Here is a 25,262-nt window from a genome sequence, read left to right as displayed (position 1 = left end):
GGAGTTTGTGGGCTAGGTAAGTTTGTGGTACCCTGTACATTTCCATCATGTAGTTTTTTTCTCTGTTATACACACTAGGTAAGTAGGTTGGTGACACCCATGTAATGTTTTTGGCTTGTTTTGTTAGTCTAGAATAGCAGAGCTTTCTTTTCCTTTATTTCTTCTGGCTTAGTTTAGGTGACAGTTAGGCCCCGTTTTGTTATTTATTTCTTTGATTTGGCACAACCTAACCGCCCCTTTCCCCCCCAACAGGTTGTTCAACCCTTTTGGGGTCTGTTTTTTGAAAAGAGAAAAATAAATCCCATTGTACCACACTTACAAAGACTGACATTTTATTATGGTTGTCCTGTGTGTTCTCCCTCCTTCAACTTGAGGGGGGGGGGCCATAACAGCTATAAATGAATGTAAAATTTTTTCTAGAAAACAGTTTCAAAAGCTGTGTAACTGTGGTGTCACAATTACACTGGCATCTAGCAACTTTCCCTGCAAAACGCCCCTAAATGGCAACCAAAGCAGAGCTCCACCTACTTAATTTTGAGTAGAGGATCACGTCTCACCGGCTGGTTTTACCTTAAAAGCGCAAGGCAGATGTTCTGTTGCTGGCTCCAAAGACCCACATGTCCATGCACATTCTCTTGCTGTCAGATAACAGAGATCCGTGGCTTCATATTATTTTTGTGGGCAATGTTCCAGTCACATTGCCGAAGACAGTACTAGTTTGAGCGAATTACTTCACCCGGACTGATTTAAGAACTCACATTTATTGGCTAAAAGGCAAGGAGGCGGAATCTACTTCCACATAAACGAAGGTTGGTGAAGAGATATCACAGTACTGAAGACATGTTGTCCTACTGAAGACATTTCTCAAACTGTAAACCATTTTATTCACTGAGTGATTTCTCCTTGTCGGCACTTGTTGGTGTTTACATACCACCTGAAGGCCACTTTAGATGCTGAAAACCAACTAGCTGAGCTGATAAGAGACGTCGAAAAAAAACATCCAGATTCTCTCATCATTGTTCTTGGACAGTGCAAACCTCTCCAATGTACTTCCCAAATACAGACAGCACATTAAGTGTTGCACCAGGGATAAAGACACTCTGGACCAATTTTAAAGGATGAATGTCACCAAGGCTGCTTTGGGACTTTCTGACCACTCTCTGGTCCACCTCATCCCAACCTATGGGCAGAAATTAAAAGTTTCCAAACTTGTGGTTCGGATTGTTAAGAAATGTAGTAAGCAGATGTTACAGGCCTGCTTTGACTGCACAGATTGGACTGTATCAAAACTTTAGCCACTGATTTAAACTAACTTACTGAGGTGGTGACTTCATACTTCACTTTCTGTGGGGATATGTGTGTGCAGACAAAGACCTTCTGCACATACAATAACAATAAACCTTGGTTCACTTCTCATCTGAGGCAGCTGCACAGGGATAAGGAAGAGGCTCACAGCAATGGGGACCAGGCCCTGTATGAGCAGACCAGGAACAAACTAAGGAGATCAAAGCAGCGAAGAGAAGCTAAAGAAAAGCTTCTGAGATGGAGACGCTTCTGCTGTTTGGAATGGTTTGAAAAACCTGACTGCCTATAGGAGCCATTTCCCCAAACCTGAGCAGAATCCTCACCTGGCAAATCAGATGAATGGTTTCTACTGCAGGTATGAAAAGCTGCAGTTCACACCTCAATCCAACTCCTTCAAATCCCATTCACACACATTCTTGCCATACACCTACCACCCTCCTACATTCAGGCCTCCTGCCTGCACCATAGATCTCAGAGGAAGATGTAAAAAGGATCTTTCAGCACCTGAAAACAAAGAAGGCCTCAGGACCTGAAAATGTCTCCCCATCATGCCTGAGAGCCTGCGCCGACCAACTAGCACCCATCGTCACTGAGATCTGGAAAAAGTCGCTGGATCTGTGTGAGGTTCCCTTCTGCTTCAAATCTCCACCATCATCCCAGCACACAAGAAACCCACCATTACAGGATTAAATGGCTACAGGCCTGTCGCCCTGATGTCTATGGTCATGAAATCCTTTGAGCGACTTGTGTTGAAGCACCTAAAGGACATCACAGGCCCCCTGCTGGACCCTCTGCAGGTTGCCTACCGGACAAACAGGTCAGCATATGATGCAGTCAATTTGGGACTACAGGTCCTTCTCAAAATATTAGCATATTGTGATAAAGTTCATTATTTTCCATAATGTCATGATGAAAATTTAACATTCATATATTTTAGATTCATTGCACACTAACTGAAATATTTCAGGTCTTTTATTGTCTTGATACGGATTATTTTGGCATACAGCTCATGAAAACCCAAAATTCCTATCTCACAAAATTAGCATATCATTAAAAGGGTCTCTAAACGAGCTATGAACCTAATCATCTGAATCAACGGGTTAATTCTAAACACCTGCAAAAGATTCCTGAGGCCTTTAAAACTCCCAGCCTGGTTCATCACTCAAAACCCCAATCATTGGTAAGACTGCCGACCTGACTGCTGTCCAGAAGGCCACTATTGACACCCTCAAGCAAGAGGGTAAGACACAGAAAGAAATTTCTGAACGAATAGGCTGTTCCCAGAGTGCTGTATCAAGGCACCTCAGTGGGAAGTCTGTGGGAAGGAAAAAGTGTGGCAGAAAACGCTGCACAACGAGAAGAGGTGACCGGACCCTGAGGAAGATTGTGGAGAAGGGCCGATTCCAGACCTTGGGGGACCTGCGGAAGCAGTGGACTGAGTCTGGAGTAGAAATATCCAGAGCCACCGTGCACAGGCGTGTGCAGGAAATGGGCTACAGGTGCCGCATTCCCCAGGTCAAGCCACTTTTGAACCAGAAACAGCGGCAGAAGCGCCTGACCTGGGTTACAGAGAAGCAGCACTGGACTGTTGCTCAGTGGTCCAAAGTACTTTTTTCGGATGAAAGCAAATTCTGCATGTCATTCGGAAATCAAGGTGCCAGAGTCTGGAGGAAGACTGGGGAGAAGGAAATGCCAAAATGCCAGAAGTCCAGTGTCAAGTACCCACAGTCAGTGATGGTCTGGGGTGCCGTGTCAGCTGCTGGTGTTGGTCCACTGTGTTTTATCAAGGGCAGGGTCAATGCAGCTAGCTATCAGGAGATTTTGGAGCACTTCATGCTTCCATCTGCTGAAAAGCTTTATGGAGATGAAGATTTCATTTTTCAGCACGACCTGGCACCTGCTCACAGTGCCAAAACCACTGGTAAATGGTTTACTGACCATGGTATCACTGTGCTCAATTGGCCTGCCAACTCTCCTGACCTGAACCCCATAGAGAATCTGTGGGATATTGTGAAGAGAACGTTGAGAGACTCAAGACCCAACACTCTGGATGAGCTAAAGGCCGCTATCGAAGCATCCTGGGCCTCCATAAGACCTCAGCAGTGCCACAGGCTGATTGCCTCCATGCCACGCCACATTGAAGCAGTCATTTCTGCAAAAGGATTCCCGACCAAGTATTGAGTGCATAACTGTACATGATTATTTGAAGGTTGATGTTTTTTGTATTAAAAACACTTTTCTTTTATAGGTCGGATGAAATATGCTAATTTTGTGAGATAGGAATTTTGGGTTTTCATGAGCTGTATGCCAAAATCATCCGTATTAAGACAATAAAAGACTTGAAATATTTCAGTTAGTGTGCAATGAATCTAAAATATATGAATGTTAAATTTTCATCATTACATTATGGAAAATAATAAACTTTATCACAATATGCTAATATTTTGAGAAGGACCTGTACATTTCATCCTGCAACACTTGGAACACCCAGAGATGTACGCCAGGATTCCGTTTGTGGAATTCAGCTCAGCCTTCAACACCATCAACCCAGACATCCTTCACCAGAAGCTGACCCTGCTCAAAGTCCCGGCCTCCACCTGTCAGTGGATCACCAGCTTCCTGAAGGACTGGCAGCAGCAGTTGAGGCTGGGGAGCATCTTCTCCGACACAAGAACCATCAGCACCAGCGCCCCCCAGAGGTATGTTCTCTCCCCACTCCTCTTCTCCCTCTCCCTCAGCGGACCTGTCTGTGATACTCCAGAAGTTTGCAAATGACACCACTGTTATTGGACTGATCCAGGACAGTGATGAGTCCGCATACAGACAGGAGGTGGATCTGCTGGTACACTAGTGTGGTCAGCACAACCTGGAACTTAATCCACTCAATACTGTGGAGATGATGGTGGACTTTTGGAGAACACCACCACCACATACCCACAAACTTGGCAATAAATCTGATTCTGATCAGTACACGTCAGAATTTGCAGAAAGACTCAGAATGAAGAAAAATTCAGTCCCTCCTGTTCGTGGCAGACGACACAAATGTAAATACTTATTGTTGTCTTATAAGTATTGTTTTCACTTGTACGAAGTTTGCATAATTTGCACAAAAGTGACAAATCCCTAAAACAGCTCATTCTGAAAGGAGCTAAAAAAAAAAAGTTAACTGAGGAGGTGAAATCTCATTTTCTGAGAATGATTTTGTGCCAAAAACATAATTACCATGTTTTATATAGCCCATAGACCTATCCCAAATGTTTAAGAGGAAGTATAATAGGTCACCTTTATGTCAGTGAATTAACAAAATTTAAAACAATGTGTTTTAGCAGTAGTAGAAATTGTTTTCTGTTCTAAACAACAAAATTATATCTTATGTATTTTACTTTGAGTAAATACTGTGAAACAGCTGGGGGTTTTTACCCAATTGAACCGTGAGAATCTGATGCCAGGCCATCCCTACTACAGATAGTTTTTATTGTGCTGTTACTAAGCTCACAGCTCATCGTGGATTGAAATTTAAGGTTTTAGTTCACCAGATCTGTCTAGGAATTTTGACGTTCTGTCGTGATGACACCAGATGAACTTAGAGACAAAACAGCAGAGAAAAGCAGCTCTTTCTTGCATCACCACAAAAATAACACAATAATTCATTCACTGTTATGATTTTTTTATTATTGTGAGAGAAATATGGTTTTTACATTGTTCACTACCCCGAGGATGAGGGTAATACATAAATAAAACACTTACAAAATGCTGCAATAAATCACAAATCACACTATTTTTTGTTTTGTTTTTTTTACAGTTGATTGGTTTTATACATAGATCATATTTACATTTTTGCCCTTTTCTTTTTACAATGCTGAGAATGAACAGTGTACCATTTATATAGTACAAACATATCCTTCGATTGAAAGCAGAGGTATAAAAGCTCTCCTCTGTCCTGAGAAGACGCTGGCTTCTACTCTAGTGCATTTTATTATTAAGATTTAAGGCTACGTGGGCTTCACCTGATGCACACACACACCCGTCTCACAGACAGGCTCATCATCATTGAGGAGGGAGCTCATTTTCCTGGACTGCGTCTGCTGATTGTCCCTGGCACAGACAGGCCTCTCTCCTTCACACACACACACCCACCCCACCTCTACTTACAACTTAAAGCTGCTGCTGACTGCCAGCGTTGCATAACCAATTACAATCTGACAACTTATTTGTTCCTTCAGTCAGTTACAAATGCTGTAGGGGAAAATGTCACAGAGCGTGAGAGCCCACGCTCATCGAATTATCTTCTGTACGCCGATGACCCGCTGAGAAAAATATATCAATTTCTCACAGCAGGGACAGTATAGACCTACGGGGAAGGAGCGGATTTGAACTTTCTGTTTGTTTTGGTTCTGTGAGGGAGGGGGTTTGTCTAGTTATAGGTGCACTGCTCTCTAGTGGTCAAAGCAAATGAGCACCTAATTTTTTATTTTGTTTTTTTAAAAAGCCCTTTCCTCTCTGTTTCTGTGACCGGATTACACCAAACCCATAAACAAAGGACATGGAGCAAATAATTGGCAGGCATTGTGAGCCTCTTACAAGACGCACTATAACAACCCCGCCTGGACATGAAGTCAAATCCTGCACACAGACACAGGCCAGTTAGTATACAAGCACTTAAACACAAGACAAAGGAGGCTGAGAGGAAGCAAAGCGTTGACTCTGCTTACTCGATTACTGCAAATTCTCGATTTTTTGTTTTGTTTTATGTTTTCACAATATGTTTTTTTTCTTACCTGTCCTGCAGGTAACTGTGTAGCCTAAAATATAGGCTTAGAGAGTCTAAACCACAGGATTAAACATTGGGGCTATCTGCACTGAAAAAGCTCCATAAAACCTAACATCTTCATTTTTGTATCGAAACATTAAAAAAACGCATCTCTTATGCACTTGAACACATCATTTCTCTTTGGATCATTGTTGACTTGGATTTAAAATAAAAACAACACTAATATAAAAAGATATATTAATGTTTTGGGACCAAAGTGCTTAAAACACTGAGTGAACTGCATGAAATGATGAGAGGTTTTAATCAACCTGTGGCATTTTTTGCTCTTTCTTTATAAACAGATTTCAGTTTTTTTAAACCATCGGCAGCTTCTTGTCTACAGACTTTCTAATCAGAGCCGAAAGCAGCAAAATGAAAGAGAATGTTGAACCCTGTAACAGCATCTATTAGTATGCTACCTGCGGAGTTACATGCAATTAAAACACGAAGGAGAGTCCCCCTCCCCTCCCGTTGTCTGGGCTCAGATGAAAGATGAGGGCTGCATAAAAGCTCATTGACAGGCAGATAACAGGAGGATCAAGCTAATATCCATCCAAGGTTCTACAACACACTAAAAGGATATGAATTGAGCCATTTGACATGGAGAGATAGTGTGTGTCTCAATCCTTTCATTACTGTGGAGTCTTAAGAGTTTCACTCCAAAATGGAGACATCCCTAATTTAAATAAATACCTTATTGGGAATCATGATGAATGGCGTAAAGCCATCTATGAGGATTACTTAACTCATCATTCGCTGCCACATCCATTTTACTTACAATCTGGTGGCAACAAAAATGAGTGGTTGTAATCGAATGTGCTTTTCAGTCTAACTGTGGATGTTGGAGCGAAACACTGAGACAGCACTGAGCTCCCGTGATAAAGAAATGTTGCCAGGACAACACAGAGTCCCTTTAGTGGTTTCAGTCTTCAATTAACTGTTAATGAATATGATTAGCGTCAAGGATGTTCCGGTGCCACACTGAGTCCGCTGAAGTTCTAATCTGAGTGGCATTTGCAATCGACTGGGTGTCCCTGCGCGCACGGTGGAAGTCGCCTGGAACCAGGTCTTGCTTGTGGAAACGAGCAGCCTCAGTCATCCCAGCGTGCAGCGCTTAGTTAAGCTGAAGAGCCAGTGTGCCGTGAAGCTCAGTGAGCTGTCTGATCGCTGCTGCAAATGAAGAGATTCTAGACGTTTGTTTGAAAAATTAAAGTGGACGCTTGAATAGAACGCGCTTAGATGTGCAATATTACAAAACTCTTAAAATCAGCTTGTCTCCACAGAATAAAAGCAGTGGTTTTCACTTTAAAATGACATTTTTTCTTGCATGTAATGTTCAGTTTTTCTCTGTATCTTGACACGTAAAATAAAAAGACAGAGATTGGAATCGTCCGATTGTCCCTTAATTGGGTCTGATCGGTGATAAGCAGGTCAAAAACCAGGAAATCAGACTTTACTCATCAATTCCATGAAAATTAAGAAATCTCATTTGAGCTATAAATACATCTCCAACCGCATTTAGTTCGATGCACTTTTATGGTGAAGTTTAATTGTAAAAAAAATGGATAAAGGTATGGGACATACGCTTTGATGCGTAAATAGGAATAATCTTGTAATTTCCCTATTTTCTACTGATTCAAATCTTATACATTTTTATCAGAGAACCTGCTGCACATTTTATTTCTTTCATTTCTTATATTACAAAAAAATATATGGGAATTAATCAAAATGAAAACCAGTACCAGCCTACAATAGGCCTAATTGGTGCATCTCCAGAGAAAAGCCAATTTAAGATAATTCCAATGCTCTGTGGTAATACGGTCCTCTCCGGGTGTCAGTGATGCGGCAGGGTCATAGTGATGATGAAGAGGAGGAGCAGGACGAGGCGACTGAGCTTTGTCTTAGCAGAAGAAGATCTCTCCGTCCCTGGGGGGCTCTGGAACGTGCTGGGGGTCTGAGGGAGGAGAAGAGAGGGAATCAGTGTTAGGATTTGGACTCCTGAGCCGTCCCTCTGCCTGCACTGTCACAGAGATCCATTAAAGAAGTGTCAACAGGCTGCCTCAGGGAGCTGCCTAATGTGCTGTATGCTCACTGCTCGTATCACAGCCATCACTTCATCTACAAATGTATTTGTGCTCTCACATGTCTCGGTGCTTTTAATGGCGAATGTTTTTCTCTGCTGTGTGTGTGTGTGATACTGTGTGTCTGATCTGTAAACACAGGAAAGATGTTGAATATAGGAAGGAAAAAAAGATCAGCATGTTTTAAAGACTTGCTCAGACTCAAAGGGAGCTGCAACTCCCCCAGAAATGTAGGACAGCTGAATAATTTACTTTCCTGACTAATTTACTCCTGCAACAAATCTGTGCAGCGCCTCAGCGACCCGTATGAAATACTAATTAGGTCTCCAGAAAAAACAGGGAGAAAAAGGTGTGTAGCTGAGGCGCGAGCACACTGCGGTGTGTTTTGTCTCTCATCACACTGATGGAGCTAAAACCCAGAACTCTTGAGTGATAAATGTCCGTGTGGTTCACGTTTGTCTGCGCCTCAGTGATGGATAAAACCTCTCATATGAACACCGACTCAAAGCTTTCTTTGATGCAGCCAACCCCCTGTTTGTTCTGGGCCCTCAGAAATCCCCTGCTCATCCTCCTCTGCAGGATGAAACGAGTTCAAGCATCCACAGTCCTGATTTTGATCAGGACTGTTCACAGATGGCAGCTAGAGGCTGAATCTGGAGGTGATGCAATGAATCTTAAATGTAAATCTGGATGACATGGTGGAGGTTGCATGCTTCCTGGAATTCATGCATTAAAAATAGTCCTTAAACCCCTACTGTCTGAGTTCATTTACAGTTGCATAACAACTAAATTCTTAGGTTTTTTTTTGCTAAGCAGTAGCTTCTAAATTAAGTAGAGATTGTTCATTTGAATATAGCACAAACAGAACATATATGTTTCTGAATTACCTGCAAGATGGCAACAAATTGTGTCCAAAATTATGTGTGATATGTGTTGAATATACGAACCTACATCTGGCAGGTGTATGAATAATTTAGTGGGTTAACTATGCAACTCATTGGCTGTGTTGTGGTTTACGCAAATAAAACAGATAAGCGCAGCACTAGAATGATCAAACTGAGTCAACCATATTTTCTTGCTTAATCCCTCTGCCTGCTTTACTTAAGGGTTGCTTTCCAAGATTAAATGAATAGAAGTAATTATTCAGTTAGGTTTTTTTAGGGACATAAGTGGTTATTGTTCAGTTCAGCAAATATGCAAAGCAACCCAGCACCAAAAACCTAGCAAAGGGGCCAAGGATGGCCAGGAATGGAGCGGTAAAGACCCAGAAGGCCCAGAGTGATGAGGAGGAGTCTCAGAAAATGATTTTTTACTGTTTTCATGTGCTGCAAACTGATACATTATGACTCTGTGTGCTCATTTCTGTGCATTATTTTAATTAAACTATCACTGCTATCTACAAACCTATCTGCATTCCTGATAAATAAATGATGCGTAAAAAGCCTTAAAGATAATTAAGGTGCTATAGCAGTAGAATCGTCTCATGCAGGTCATAAAAAAGACCAAAACAACAACCTTTAATCTGAGTCATTAAGAACAAATCCCATGTGGAGGTATATTACAAAATCAATGGTGGAACATGTTTTTGTTAAAGTCCAATTTGCCAAAAGAGACAGCTTACAGTCATCTTCTATTACATTTCATAAGGTGGACGCAAACAAAGAGAATGATGTTTGTTTGTAATCCCTTTGTAACGAAGAGTCTTTGAGACACCTCAGAGACGACCAAGAGACACCAGAGCTTTGTTTAGGAACGGTTTAGTTCAGCTTAGGTTGAACAAACAGCCAACAGCAGCCTGATATACTAACCTTAAAAATGGGAGAATCTATTTTTATGCTTGTGAGAGTAACCCATTCCAAACAGCGTTACCGACTGTCAGCTAAAGTACTCTAAGAACTTAAGAGTGGGAGTTTTCTATGGAAGAATTACTTCATAGGTACCTTCAACTATATCTAAAGTTGTGTACTAAGCCAGACAAAGAAGTCAAATGACTGCCAAGAGAAAAAACTACGTAACAAAGACTAACAGTTTTAAACTAAAACTCTGATAAATAAATAATCTGTCTAGATTGTCAGAGCTCTGGGTCCTCTGTGACATTCTGTTCTCAACTCATGCCCCACGTTTTTTTTTAGACTTTAGGTCTGAGATGAGATGGCAATGAAGGGAGGTTCATTTTATTTTTGTTAATTATGCCGTTAAAGACTCAGTGATGACCTAATATATGTTTACTGGCTGAGGAAGAGTAAGAGACCCACGGGATCACAGATGCCGCCCCCTCCTGGTATTTTTCTTTGGACTTGCCACCCGTTAGCTTCAGATTAAGATTTTAAAGATTGCCATACTTTCAATTTATCTGAAATAAAACATATGGAATGATATTTTATCTGACTTTAGAATGAAACATCTTTTTTTTCTGAGCTATATTTCAAGTTTTGGCAGATAAATTGCCATGCTTTCAGGGAGAGTTGTTGGTAATATATTTACTGCATGTATTGCTGCATAAAGGCTGCAAAAAGCCCTCCAGGAAACCTTGAAACTGTGTGCTCCAATATGTCCAACTGCAGACCTACAATAACCATTTATCATCTTTATCTTCTGCTATCTAGTCAACCACCAGTCTTATTTTCCATAAAACCAAACACTCTGCATCTGACTTGAAGTGCCCTTGAAGGTAAACACTCCACTTCAAGCCTCTGACTCACTGTAAGATGCTTAATAATTCATCTAAATCCATCACTGTACCTGCTGCCTGTGCGCTACCGCCTTTGCTCTTCTTCTTCTTCTTCCCATCTTTGCTCTTGGTCTTGGTCAGCTGCAGGAAGCTCTTTGAGATCTGGTTGTTGGCCTCGCTGCTCTTGAGGCTGCTGGAGGATGAGGTGAAGGGATTCAGGCCTTTCCTACTGGTCTTGGAGCGCTGGGGCTGCAGCCTGGGCAGGGTGGAGGATGATGAGGATGAGGAGAGCTCCAGTGGGTCCAGCTCCAGGGACTGGGAGCTGCCGAGGAACAGGGATTCGTCAGACGTTGTGGAGGGAGTCCTCTGGAAACACAGGAAGGAAGATGGACACATGAGCTGATCCTGTCTAACATCTGGGAGAGAATCTGCATGGGGAGCCTGGTGTTTTTGAAGGTTTAATGTTGATTAACGGTGAGGATAATGTTTGATTCTGGAAGGCTTGAGTGAAAGTAAATGGTAATCTGTTTGGACTGCCTCGAGCCCTGAGAGCATTTTTATACAATTTTAAGAGGATGTGAGATCAAGCCTCTTTTTCCTCTGCTGAAGTCTTATCCCTGATCACCTGTGGCCTCTGAGCCAATGGGAGGAGGTTATTTTCCTGCCAGATACATTATGATTACAGTTAAAGTTTTCCTGCCTACCTCAGACAGACGCAAGTCTTCCATCCTGTGGATCTGCCGCTGCACAGCCTCCCTCTCCTTCTCCAGCTTCCTCTGGGCATCTCTCAACCTCTCCAGGTCTCTTTGGTACTCTTCTTTCTTGCTCTGCAGCTCCATCTTCTCCCCCTCAAGCTGCTTGTGCTGTTTTTGCACCTCCTCCTCCTGCAATGGTTGGCAGGCATATTTATTGATTCATCGAAACAAAACTGTTAAGAACGATTTTCAGCTCCTTAGACATGAACAAAGCTGCAGTGATTGACACTCAGCAACACAAGGCAATGGCCCTCATTGAATGGACTCATTCAAACCCATGTTCAATCACTTCTCTATTTATTCAGTTCACAATAAAGAACTGCATGTAATTATTGGAAAGTGACATGCTTGGTCTTGATACAAGTTTTGAAGGTCAGTAAACGGAAACTTTGAACAAGATATTGTGTCGTCCATTATGTGGTAATTTGACTTGAATGTTTCTGCTACAGTAAGGTTAACTGTCAATGAGGAAGATTAATGGAAATTTGTTAGGGAAACTCAGGTTTGTATTTTTCCTCGTAAGTTCACTTTGTATCTTTCATTGTGCTGAAAGTAAGAGACGTTCAATAATTTAATGGTGAAATTTCAAGGAACTAAGGTAGCCTGTGATAAACAAGAAAGCACTGATAAAAACTACAGCTTATGCAAAATGCTTTACACTTTATTGTATTATGTGAAAAAAAGCCTGCAGCTTGTGAACTACTCCAGCGTGAAATGATCTCACTGCTGGAAAATAAATGCCAGCGGTTATATTAAGAATTACACCTGCATAGAGCCTAATGGACAACAAAGCTGCTGGAAGATGATGCATTGTTACCTGTAAGTGCACTGCTGACTCTCTCTCGGAGAGCTGCTGCTCCCACCGCTCCCACTCCTTCTCCCTCTTCCGCTTCTCCTCGGTGAGGGCTGCCTGTTGTCTCTGCAGGGAGGCCAGCTCCTGCCGCTGCTTCTCCAGGCTGCGCTGCTTCTCCTGCTCAATCAGCGAGCTGGGCCGGGAGGAGTGGCGAGACAAGGACGTGCAGGATGAGGAGCGCTCGCTCAGGGCCTGCCGCTGGTCCTCGATGTAGCTGTCCTGCTGGACCACCACCGCCTGCGACCGACAGAGCCACAATGATCACATCAGACACCCAACTCTTTGGATTTTAAGATAAACTTTAACTTTTTAAAATTTACATTAACAAGATAAAACTTCACAAGCTTTTGTCTTTTCAGTTCTGGTCTGGAGCATACCGATCCAGAATTTAGGAGGCGGCATACCTGCAGAGTGCTGAGCAGGAGATGCAGGTTGGAGACGCTGTGGAGAACCTGCTGTTAGAAAACATGAAAACAATGAGTGTTGTACAACCTGCAAACATACTGCTGTTATCATAACTAAGCTTGATATTGAGCTGCTGAGTGCTTGCAGAATTATTCATATACCTGAGTAGACAATATATAACAATATCTCAAGCTTAAAAAGAGTGTGGCACAACAGCAAATTTAGCAAGACCTTACTGTCCACCTAAACAGACAGGTAGGGCAAGGAGAGCATTAATCAGAAAAACAGCCAGATGTTAACTCTAGAGGAGTTGCAGAGATCCAGAGCTCAGGTGGGAGAATCAGCCAAAAGAGCTACTACTAATGCACTTTGTTAATCTGCCATCGACGGAAACGTTGCAAGTAGAAAGCCATTGTTGAAAGAAAGCCTCAGGAAGTCGTGGTTGCAGTTTACTATAAGCCATTTAGTGGACACAGCAAAGATGTGGAAGCAGGAGGACCACCCTGAAAACATCCTCCCCAAATTGAAGCATGGCGAAGGAAGCATCATGCTTTGAAAAAACCTTTTCTTGAGCAGGTAGAGGGAAGCTGAACAGAGTTAATAGGAAGACTGATTGAGCTAACAAAGGGCAATCCTGGAGGAAAGGCTTGATAGAGTCATAGGTTCACCGGTGTCCCTCAGCATATAGCCAGAGCTACAATAGAGCAGTTTATCAAAGCATATTTATGTGTTAAGAGTGGCCCAGTGAAAGTTCAGACTTAAATCCAATTCAGATTCTGTGGCAGGACTTAAAAACAGCAGACAGATATTAGCTCTTCCAATCTGACTGAGCTTAGGGTATTTTGCAGAGAAGACTTGGCAAAAAAATATAATTCTCTAGACGTACAAAGCTGGTAAAGACATTCCCCAAAAGAATTGGAGTTATAGTTGCAGCATAAGGTGGTTCTACAAAACACTGACCAATGGTACTCCATACAAACGGATGTCACACTTTTCAGATTTTCACCTGATCATAATGTTGAAAATCAAGATATAATTGTCCTTCTTTATACTTTGTGTTGATCCATCACATAAAATCTCATTAGAATACCTTCAATTGTTTTTTTTGTGACCAGTAAAAACGTGAAAGAGTTCAAGCTGTATGAATAGTTGTCCTGCAGCATTTATAGAAGCTGTGTTCTATACAAGTCTATTCTGGACATGACATTTTCATCTTTTTAAATACCGTAAATAGGACCAGGCCACTGACCACTACTTTGCCGAGTGTTTACCAGCATACAAATGTGATCCATGTAATCTTACTAGAAGCTGTGAAACATAAATCATTACCATTTTAAAACACCGGCTGTAAAATCTCAAGCACATAGCAGCATCATCACAGATTTGTGGTTTGGCAGCTGTTCACAAGCTGCCTTTCTAATGTAAGAATTATTTTTCCCAACTTTTCCAAATGTTTCTTACTTCCTTTTTATTTTTTTGCCATCTAATCTTTCTGCAAAGCACTTGTATCTCAGATTTTCAGTCATTTTCCTTCTCAAAACTTTCAAAAAGCACTTCATGTAACACCCACAGCTGCTGCAACATCATGTATGGGCTGGGCTGCAGTTTCAGCCTAATGCTGACAACAACAGTGTTTTGACCGTTTCCACGCCAACAGCGTCTCTAAGTGAATTCAGAAACAGGAAGCCGTTCTTACCTCACTGTTTCTCTTCAGCAGCTGCAGCAGATTGGCGTTTCCTCCCTGCACGCAAACAAGAACACAGACTGAGTGAAGTCACATGCATGCATCTACTGCAGAGTCTTTGCCTGCGTACAGTACATTGCTGGGCTGTTTTTGCCAATGAGATGGTGATCAATGCTGCACATGTTGCTGTGCAGTGAAAGCTAACTGTGTAGGTGTGAAAACTCAGCACTCCTGCAACTTTTTTAGTTTGTATTCTTACTTCACACCAAATAGTCTTGAAATGCTGCACACCCTTTTGAATTCTACCTGAGTGCATGTTTTCCCCTTGTTCTGTTCAAGGACCATCTGCTTTAGAGGTCAGAATTATTTTTTCAAACAGCATAGAGTAGCTCAGCTTTAATAAAAAAAAAAAAAACTCCTAAATTATTATATGCAGGGCACAATGATGCCAGTGGCAGTGTAATAAACATGATTCTTTAATTCACTATCGGATAGATATCCAGCTGATGGTTGTCAGTGGCAACAAGACCTGGCAGGAAGAGTCAAGAGGCTAATCCACCAGAGGGGTAGGGTAGGGGCAGCAACATTTATCTAAACGCTGTTGCTAATGTAGGAGGACACATGGCCTCAGGCCGTCTGTGAGTCAAGAAAAAGATGGATGTTGAGATGTAGACCTTCTTCAAAACGCTGTCGGACTCTGTCCTGCGCAGGTCTCCTGCTGCGTCCTCGCTCTCGTCTCTGTCTCCACCTGGTGAGAAAGGGAAACAAACAAGGTGGACCAGTCAGCACATTCAGGGAGGGTTCACTGATGAAAACAAGCTAAATATTCATTTAAAACATTTATTTTGTGTCAGGTATTGTCATAATAGGGCTGTGGAGGTGATCAGATTTTAGAGATGACACAGCAGGGGGAGTCAATAAGCACTCTGCAGCTGCAACCTCAAGCTGCTGAACACCCACCAGCTTGGAGAAAAAAAAAAAAAATCAATTCTGTCTTCTCAGAAACACAACTTTTGTTTTTTTCCCCTCTTTACCTTACAGAGAGGGAACATAATTTTTTGTCTTCTGTCATATGATAAAAAAAGAGATGGAGCACTGTAGCCTTTAATCTCTCAGCAATAGAGGAGTATAAACTTACCAAGGATGGTAGTTTTCTAGGTAGAGTATTATTTCATTTGTTTTGTACCACCTGTTATTTTGACTGCTGCCTTGCCTTCACCATCCACTGAAATTGGGAAAAATATTTACAACCATCTTTGATTTTTGTCGTAGAGAAGCCATTTTATTTTTTGATGCTTTCTTCTCCCTCTCAGCTTATACAAATTCCTTCAATAATATTAAATTACAGTTAATATAACTTGCTTTGCTTTGGTTCCCCTGCACTGCTGCTGACATGGAAGTATAAAGCTACAACAGCTCAATGTGTTTTATGTCTTTATATGCTTTCAAGCCGTCACTTGAGAGGGATTGCTTCAGGCCACGTCTCCCTCAGGAAGCCACTGCTCTGCTCGCCTGAGCCACTTCTGAAACATCTCATGTACTGATGTGAACAGGTGCATTTTGGGAAGTGTTGGGTGTGGTTCCTGCTGTCAAATTCAACTCTGTCTAAAAATGAAACATTAAATATGTAGTTTTACAGCAGCATCAGGACTCATCTAGTCACTGATCAAGAACAGCCATTTTGACAAGCAGGTGAGGGTTCAGTGCATCTCCTGGTACCAGAATCTGATTACACACCTGATGTCAGCAAGAATGCAGAAAGTGGCCTTACTCTTGCTGCCATGCATCTGGTGACTGTCAAAGCCTCCAAAGGTCTCGGCCCGGCGAGGGAGACACACCGGCCCGGCGCCTCCTCCCTCGTGCACGCTGGCCATCGCTCCCCCCAGGCTGCCATTCACCAGTGCCTGCAACGTCTCCACTGTCATCCACACACACACAGACAGGCAAACATTAATGTGCAGGTCAGTAAGTAGATTATCCCAGCTAACTGTGTTAGAGCTCAGTTCTGCACCCAAGAATCCAGCCAGGCACTCCTGGCTGTTGTTGCTGAGCAACTACCACCAACCTGTTTGATCCACAGAGCTTCTTCAATAAAACTTTCAATATATTTGCAATTCAAGAATTATCTGAACTCTGAGAGGAAAAATTGCAGCATGTGCAAGAGAACTAAGGTGAAAATAAGATAAATAAAGTCAAGCAAAATCTGCAGTAGAAAGGCTGTAGAAGTGAAAAAATGTATGCAAGGTATATCAAATTGGCCATAGTTAATAAAAATGGAAAACAAGCAGGAAAATACTTTTATGGTGTTCTAACCAACTTTATGTTTGTTTGTGAGTCCTCTCTGCCTGCAGTGAACCTAGAAAATCTCAAGTGTGAGATTTCCTTATCTAACTCACAGCTCTGACCACTACATTAACTCAGCTCCAGGTCCAGTTTGAAGTATCAGAAACACAAGAAACATTCTGGGAAGCGATCCTGTGCTATTGTTGATATAAATCTTTTTGTCTTTCTAAATAAATGAATCAAAACTTCTTTTTTGTTTTTTTAGAATAAAACTTAAACTGAATGCTAAATGTTTTATGCTTCTCCTGGAAGTATTTTTAAAAAAACAAACAAAATCTGTTGCCTTTATTACCAACCTTTCTAAAAACAAGCAGAATGGAGCTTGTCTTAATGGGCAGAGACTGTGCTGTTCATCTCCATCTTTCTCCACATTTCCATCTCCTTGTTACAACATACAGTTCGGCATCTCTCAGAGTTCAGTGCTCAACTAGTGCTGCTTTCTTCTCATGCACATTTGGGGAACAGGGCGGCAAAAGCACAAAACGTAGCTGGAATAGAATCTCAAAACTCGTTTTATGTCTCCAGTGCACTTTTTTAAAGGAAGTCCTCCCAGAACACAAACATCTCTCGCCTTCTGCTCGCTCTCAAGCTCTGATGAGACCCAGAACATTATCTCAGAAACAGGACAAGCAATTATCTGAAGGATTCTTGTGGATAAACAGGTTTTCTTTACAGCAACATGTAAAAGTTTTCACATCCCTCAAACTTCTTTAAAATTTATCATGGTACCAACACGGACCTGGGATTTTATGTGATCAACCAACGTATAGACGTTTATGATTATAAAGCGGAAGGAAAATGATACATGGGTTTCATTTTTTATTTTAATTAGCCCATTTACTCTGATTCCCTTAAATAAATTCAGTATATGAAATTGCCTTTAGAAGTCACTTCTGTGTGTAATTTAATCTCAATATGAATCCAGCTGTTTTCTAAAGGGGTCAGAGGTTTGCAAGAAAACATTAGTAAACAAACATCTTGAAGACCAAGAAAAGACCGCAGACAGGTTAGGAAGAAAGTTGTGGAGAAGTTTAAAGTAGGGTTCAGTTATAAAACAAGCTTTGAAAATCTCACAGAGCTTTGTTCATCCATCATCTGAAAATGGAAAGCGCATGTCACAGCAGGAAACTAAGACATGGCCGTTTACCAACACTGTCTGTTGAACTGTGAAAACTTGCTCTACAAATCTAGCCTTTATGGAAGACGGAAGGTATTCATGAAAGAAAGCCAGAAGAAATCCTGTTTGCTATTCACAACAAGCCATGTAGAGGACATGACGCTAAAGTTTTTGCTCTACATGCAATCTGTTACGTGTGGCGGAAAACACAACACATCACCCTGACCCCTTAAACAGATCAGAATTAGAAAACATATATTTATAGAAAACCTCCATCCAATCTGCCAGAGGTTAAAGCTATTTTGTGAAAAGAATGTCCAACGTTTTTCTCTCTAGATGTGATGCTTGACATGCGGTAAAAGGTGGTTCTATAACATAATCACCCAGGGGGATTAAATACAGATTTTTATTGTTATAAAACAAATTATGAAACCCATGTATTATATTTCTTCCACTTCAAAATTGTACAAAGTGTATCTGTTGGTAATTCCATAAAACCCAACTAAAATACCATGAAGCTTGTGGTTGTAATGTAAGAACATTTGAAAAGGCTTAAGCAGTATTAATATATTTGAAAGGAACCTGATTTAAAATCATCTCCAGGTCAGGCAAAATGATCGTGTTGAGCAGAACGTTCCTCATCTAGTCCAGATTTAGGAAACAGAGACCATATAAACAGAAAGAGTCACCCCACCTTACAGATTGCAGAGCCTAAACTAGAACATGCACATTGTAAATGAGAACCTGGAGGTTATCAACCTTTTAGATGATTAGATTTGTTCTAAAAGAGAGCATGAATATTTGTTAACAATAACTGTAAAAAACCTTTGATCCTAATTTGAGTTCTGATGTTTCTTATCTAAAATAAAAGCCAAACGCTAGGAGGCAAATTGAAGTGTTATCCGTCTAACAGTATTCAAGCCAGTGTTGCTTCAAAGCCATAAGCACTAAATGAAAGATGAATTTATACCACAAACACTACAAACATCACTTCCTCCGTCTCACCTTCCTGCAGGGCATCTTTCATGATGGACGCCCCCTGAGGCGGCTCCTGGCTGCAGGCTGACCTGAAGAAAGGCTCAACCTGCCTGCAGGCCTCTTCGCCAGGGCTCAAGCCCTCCCACATCTCCCTGAAGAGCCGCACCTTCTCCTCCAACAGAGACATGATCTCCGTATCTTTCTGCTTCAACATATCTGGCCACAGAAACAGACAAGTGTAATGGTCTCTGAAGGAAAAATTTCCATTTCATATTTCTTTTCACAAAAGCCTGTTTGATGTGTTCTTCTCACCTCTGATCTCTTTGGCTTTGCTCTCTAATTGTCTTTTGTCATCTTCTGTCTCACTGGGGATCCCCTCGTCCTCGTCTTTCTCCCTGCACAGATGTGAAGAACACAAGATGTATCACAAAGTAAAAAAGAGCATTCTATGTTTTAAAATCCTCCCGAGTTACTGTGAGAAAATCTACAAAAGGTCACAAATTTATTTGGTATGGGGATTAATCAAGATGAATTATCAAACATGATGGTGACATTTCAGGTGAAAAGCAAATGAATATAGGCAAAATAAAAACCTTTATTAAATGAAATGAACACCCATTAAAGAATCACGCATAGAGAAGTAAAACCAGAGGCTTTACCTCTGAGAAATTTCTCATAAACTTCCTCTAATTTCCAACATTTTCCAAACTTCTTTTCCTCCCACAGAGGATTTATATAAATGAGCTTCAGCCTTATCTTATGAAGAGCCCATTCATATGTATAATTCAGAGACAGAACAGCGTGTGCTTTGGGTTTTGTTCTCATCTTCAGCCAACAGCTTGATTTCAGTTTGTATTCTGACAGAAGTCAGACCAGGAGGGAGTGAGACAGAGTGCTAAATCTCTTCCTTCTTCCCACTGGCTGCATTCAAATAATCCTCTGCTTATAAGTGAGCTGCCCTCGCAGCCAATCCAGCATTAGGTGCTCCCTGAGTACATCCCATCCACAGGTAGAGACCAGCTAATCCTCCTGGCAGCACAGTGCTTTGTCCCAACTTCGTGTACATTACCATGAAAAAAACTGGGAAAGGTCTAACCCCAGCTTTATAGCACAGAGGAAAGGCCAGACCTGAGCTTGTTCACAGCAGTTACAAGTAAAAGTGCAAAAAGAGGGCTAAGTTAGGTTTTGAGAAAAGAAAAAGCAAAACATTTACTTTTTTGGCAACAACAACATCCTAAAATGAAGTTGGATGGTGGGATAGGAAGAACAAATAAGCAACGAAGGAGCAACACTTGAGACCTAAATGAATCCCACTCACATGGACTGCATGGCGGTCTGGATGAGCTGCATCCAGGTGTTACGTTCCTCCTTCGAGCTGGCCAGCACTTCCATCATCTCTGGCTTCTCGGTGCCTGCCGTGATGAGGAATAGGCCACGCTCTTTGTTGGCGACCTCCCTGACGATCAGCTTCTGGAGGGAGATGACTGTGGAGCGCTGGTCCTTTGGGGAGACAAGGGAGGATAAAAATGAAGGGTTTGAGGAAGCCAACGTGGGAGGAGAGTGGAAAAAAAGAAAGGAGGCAGTGGGAGGGTCAAGGGAGAGAGGATGGGAAAAGCATCAAGGAAAGACAATAGGGGAGGGGGGGTAATTATTGGTGCAGGAAAAACAAGTGCGGCGAAGAGGGAGAAAAAAGGTCAAGAGATTTATATCAGGGAGGAGATTGTTGATAAATGGAACAACAAATTACATATTTAGGAAAAAAGAAAAAATTATTTTTTAATTAGATCATCAAGGCCGTTAGTAACAGATCGCCTACATGCCAGAATCTGCTGCTTGACTTCTAACCAAAACCGTGCTGCTCCACAGCTTCATCCTGGAGCCATTTAAAGCTTTCTGCACTTAATGATGCTGTTTGTTCATCTAACAATGCTCTCTAAAAATGAAGATAGGTGTAGATGCATTTATACAGCAGCATCATATTTAGGGAGCAATAAACTGCCTTTGGGCTGTGTTCAAAGTACAAGTTCAAATTTGTACTTGATACCAGAGGACTAAATAAATGTATGGTTCTCACAGTGTGGCTCATTAACTACTAACCCTACAGTTCCTACTTAAATGGCACTTTAAAAGTGTTTTTCTTTAGTTACTAGTATATGATACAGTTTTCAGTTTCAGTTTTAAACTAAGGTGATGTAGTTTACATGAATGCATGTATACCATCTTTTAAAAGAAATATGGTATATCATGCTTCCCTGCAGCGATTTACCATTGCTAACTTTATAGTCAATTGGACAACTTTCTCATTTGGTAGAGAAAACAAAGCATACTTAAACTTGCATTGTTTAAACAATGATGAGCAAGTTAACACATATTTGTAAAAAATATAATTTTAGTGAATAAAACACCAAGTCTTCAGAGAAAGGTCGCTGATTGATCCCAAGTTATGTACTGTGTTACATAAAAGTGTTTTATATGCTTTGAAGTTTTTGGAATGACTTCTAGGATTCATTACCCTTACTTATTGATTCAAATCAACTTTTTAAAACAGCTAAATACTGTTTATGTCCTGTGGTTTGCTTCTAATTCTTCAATCTGGACCTGAAACATAACCCTGACCTCTAAACTGCCGTTCATTCAATAGATTTCACTCTCACTGTCATCAGTCCCAAATCAAACACTCCAAGCTTTACTGGTGGATGTGATTATCCAGCTGCAGGCCAGCCTCTGTTTTCATCCTTCTAATGTATGACAGAAAAGCATGTGCCACGGCATGAAGCTGGGAGTCCTGTAAACATGGAACGAGCCCCAGCAGAAACCAGTATGATTTATCACAGCTGGGTCAGGAGCCCAGGGCCAGATTGCGTTTATGAGGTTCAGCTAGCGTGCAAGCGAAAGGCAGACGTTCCTGCTCAGTGGGAAAAATAAACAGGGCAGCTACTGCTAACAGCAGGAACACTGCATTCAGAAAGTATGACAACATCTGATGTTCAACACTGGAAGGAGGGAGGGAGGAAGCAGGCAAAGGATAGGAAATAGGTTAAAAAAGATGCAATAAGCATATGAGGTAACAGCAAAAACCTACCAGCATGGCAAAGACATATTTCTGGTCCTTCTCCTGCAGGAAGACCAAGACATCTGATAGCAGCAGAGCTTGAACGTCTGGAAGACCAACAGGAAACAAAGCAGTAGGTAAGGGCTTCAATCAGGTTTTTGTTAATTAATACAAAAAGAAAGAATTATGAAGGTCTATACACACCCTTAAGTCTTCCCTGTGTATTCTTCAACTGCAGAGCTCCATCATGGATCAGCTTCCGTCTCAGCAGGTCCTCTCTGGCAAAAAACTGGCCGCTCTTCAATATCATGATGGACTTGCTGTCCATGCGGCTGTGGAATTCCTTAAGACGTTGCTTCTTTTCATGCTCGTTCACCTTGCTGTCGACTGCAGCAATAACCTCTTTCACCAACCGAATGGCCTCATTCAGGTCATCGTAGTCTTCATCTGTATCTGTGGAGGGGAGGTGGCGACAGGTTAGAAGGGCAAGAGAGTGGGGGGCATTCAGGAAAAGGCTCAAATGCCACCTGAACTTTTGATGGAAATCCCAGTTTAAACAAGCAGAGATACTTAAGTAGGTTCAATATACTAAAGCAAGTATATTTTGACATAAACTACCTCTAGTTTTATACACAAAGCCTCACTGTGAAGCAGGAAAACTGTTCACACAAAACATAAAGTGGATGAATATGTTGGAAGCTATTCATGTATTTAACTGTAAGACACCGATTTCCACAATCTCATACATTTGGAGTGTTTTTGTCATTGCTCATTACATGTTTTTCCTCGTATCTCCAAAGTATGAAATCAATTCCAGAGTATAAATTTGTCTCACCTGCAGTTACTTTTGGTCAGGACATTTACAATATAAAATATTTGGTTTATGACTGAATATGAGTTTAATCTCCTTTATTGCTCCTTTTCTGTTGCTTTTTGAGTGGATTGGATTCCTCAGAGGTGCAAAGCAGATGGAGCCATACTCCAAATGACTTGCAGCTGTAATTGCATTGAAAGATGGTTCTACAAAGTATGGATTCATGGATGATGAATACAAATCCTCAGTATTTATCATCAGTGACTCTATACTTAGTGGAACAGCCATTAGTTTTTCACTGCAAGTCGTTTGGGGTATGTCTATTGCAGCTTCGCACATATAGAGATTCAAACTATTTTTTCCCCATTCTTTCCAAAATAGCTAAAGTTCAGTCAGATTGGATGGAGACCTTCTGTGAACATCAAAAGTCTTGCCATAGGTTTTCATTTGGATTATGATGTATACTTTGACTGGACACGTGAATTTGCTTTAATCTTAACCATTCCATTGAAGCTTTGAGTGTATGCTTAGTGACACTGTCCTGCAGGAAGGATGACCTTTGTTCCAATCTCAAGTCTTTAGTAGCCTCCAAGGTTCTCTTCTAGCATTAAGCTCCATCTATCCTCCTAAAAACTGGCAGCCTCTGTCACTTCTTAAAAAGAAAGGTACCTCCACAGCATGATGCTGCCACCACCATATTATAGCATGGGGATGGCATTTTCAAGGTGACACGCAATGCAATTTTTCCCCACACAGTGGTGGTAGGCCAAAATGTTAAAAGTGTGACCCTCCCTTTAACTAATGGTTCCGATGTTGACAGATTCTTCTACCTGAACTGTGGATCTCTGCAGCTCCTCCAAATTTCCCATTGCTCTCTTGGCTACTTTTCTAGATAATGCTCTAATGCTGCTTAAAACTACGGGCTAAAATGTAATCCTTAATATGTCTCCATGATGTTTGTTCACTAATGTTCTTTATAAAACCTCTGATATCTTCAGAGGACAGTTGGATTTACACTGGGATTAAATTACACACCTGTGGACTCTATTTACCAATTAGGCAACTCCAAGGAAATCGGTTGCACTGGTTTTTGTTTAGAGGTATTGGAGTAAACAGGACTGCATACAAATGCACACCACCCTTTTATTTGTAAACTATTCCATGCTTCCATGAAATCCATGCATGTTTTTCTTCCACTGTACAATTCTACAACACTCTGTGGTGATCTAAGCAAAATCCCATAAAGTATTATAAAAACCCAACACAATACATTGAGATTTTTGGTTGTAATGTGAGAAAATATGAACATGTTTACACTTTTTCAACCCACTGCCTTTATGTGAAAATACAGCACCTTCACATCAGGGTAAACCACTCATGTGAAGTGGTCTTATTTTTGCATAATGTAAAAAAAATCCAATGTCAATGTCTTCAACACTGGAGCTCTCTTTTAAGCACTTAGCTTTGAACATAGTAAGTACAACTTGACCTATATTTAGGATATTTTTCTCCTGCAGTTTTTGTACTTCGGAGCTCCACAGCAGAAAAAATAATATCTGATGACACTGTGCTGCTTCCTTTCAATATAAGAATTGTCAAAAAAGAAGTCTGCTCAAATCACCTTGGGGATTAAGTCAGAGCTCCAACATCCCACATGGAACCGTAAAGAGGCTCTAGGGAAGGATTAGAGAGAATGTACACAGTAGGAGGCTGGCTGACGAGAACTCTTTAAATCAGATAGAAATATGGTGTGAAATATTTCATCTCTTCAGAGTTCGGCATTCTAAAAGCACCTTACAAACAACCTAATTATCCACCAATATAAACGAGCTTACATAAATCACAGATCTGATAAACCTTCCCATCTATTTCCTAAAACAAGTGGCATATTACAGTTGTTTTACAATAACAACAAAAGGCTGAAACCTTGCAAGATAAAGGTGATTATGAGGTTCTTAATAATATCATTTTGGACGATTCAGGCTAAGATTGTCTAGGATTCAACATTTACATCAAAGTGCTTAGAAGAAACCTCACCAATAACATAAAACAAAATTGGTTTGACCAGTAAAATCAGCCTATTATTGAACTTACCTGTAATGAACATCATTTTTATGGATCATAATAAAAATGATTTACATGTGCTTACTTTTTTCTGGATTATAATATCCTACAGAAATACAATACAGGTCATGACAAATGAATACAACATTAACTCTGACTGAGAGAAAGATCAATCAATCGACCAACTTCCAGGTCAAGTACTGAGAAATATGATTCGTGTTTCACTAGTTCACTGAGTTCACATCAGAACTCAGAACTCTGCCCATCTTTAGTCTGTAAACACATCAACCAACAGTGTCCACTTTGATGTCAAAAATCTGATCAACATTA

The 25,262-nt window shown here is 41.1% G+C and overlaps 1 protein-coding gene across 1 annotated transcript in view; it reads right to left on the bottom strand.

Moving 5' to 3' along the window:
* Window positions 1-4,955: 4,955 nt before the first annotated feature.
* The window catches only part of LOC124866544 (A-kinase anchor protein 13), a 129,839-nt gene continuing 109,532 nt past the window's right edge, over window positions 4,956-25,262 (bottom strand). Inside the window, exons 27-39 of the mRNA XM_047362372.1 lie at window positions 22,259-22,507; window positions 22,085-22,161; window positions 20,321-20,502; window positions 19,315-19,397; window positions 19,030-19,218; window positions 16,336-16,482; window positions 15,239-15,312; window positions 14,577-14,621; window positions 12,880-12,930; window positions 12,440-12,712; window positions 11,572-11,751; window positions 10,939-11,233; window positions 4,956-8,069 (exon numbers count right to left, since the gene is read on the bottom strand). Coding sequence (XP_047218328.1) covers window positions 8,017-8,069; window positions 10,939-11,233; window positions 11,572-11,751; window positions 12,440-12,712; window positions 12,880-12,930; window positions 14,577-14,621; window positions 15,239-15,312; window positions 16,336-16,482; window positions 19,030-19,218; window positions 19,315-19,397; window positions 20,321-20,502; window positions 22,085-22,161; window positions 22,259-22,507 — 1,898 coding nt within the window. The 3' untranslated portion in view covers window positions 4,956-8,016. The remainder of the gene's footprint in view (window positions 8,070-10,938; window positions 11,234-11,571; window positions 11,752-12,439; window positions 12,713-12,879; window positions 12,931-14,576; window positions 14,622-15,238; window positions 15,313-16,335; window positions 16,483-19,029; window positions 19,219-19,314; window positions 19,398-20,320; window positions 20,503-22,084; window positions 22,162-22,258; window positions 22,508-25,262) is intronic.

Source organism: Girardinichthys multiradiatus, chromosome 4, assembly GCF_021462225.1.
Source record: "Girardinichthys multiradiatus isolate DD_20200921_A chromosome 4, DD_fGirMul_XY1, whole genome shotgun sequence".
In the NCBI taxonomy this organism is placed as follows: Eukaryota; Metazoa; Chordata; class Actinopteri; order Cyprinodontiformes; family Goodeidae; genus Girardinichthys; species Girardinichthys multiradiatus.
This window is presented reverse-complemented; position numbering and strand designations above follow the sequence as displayed.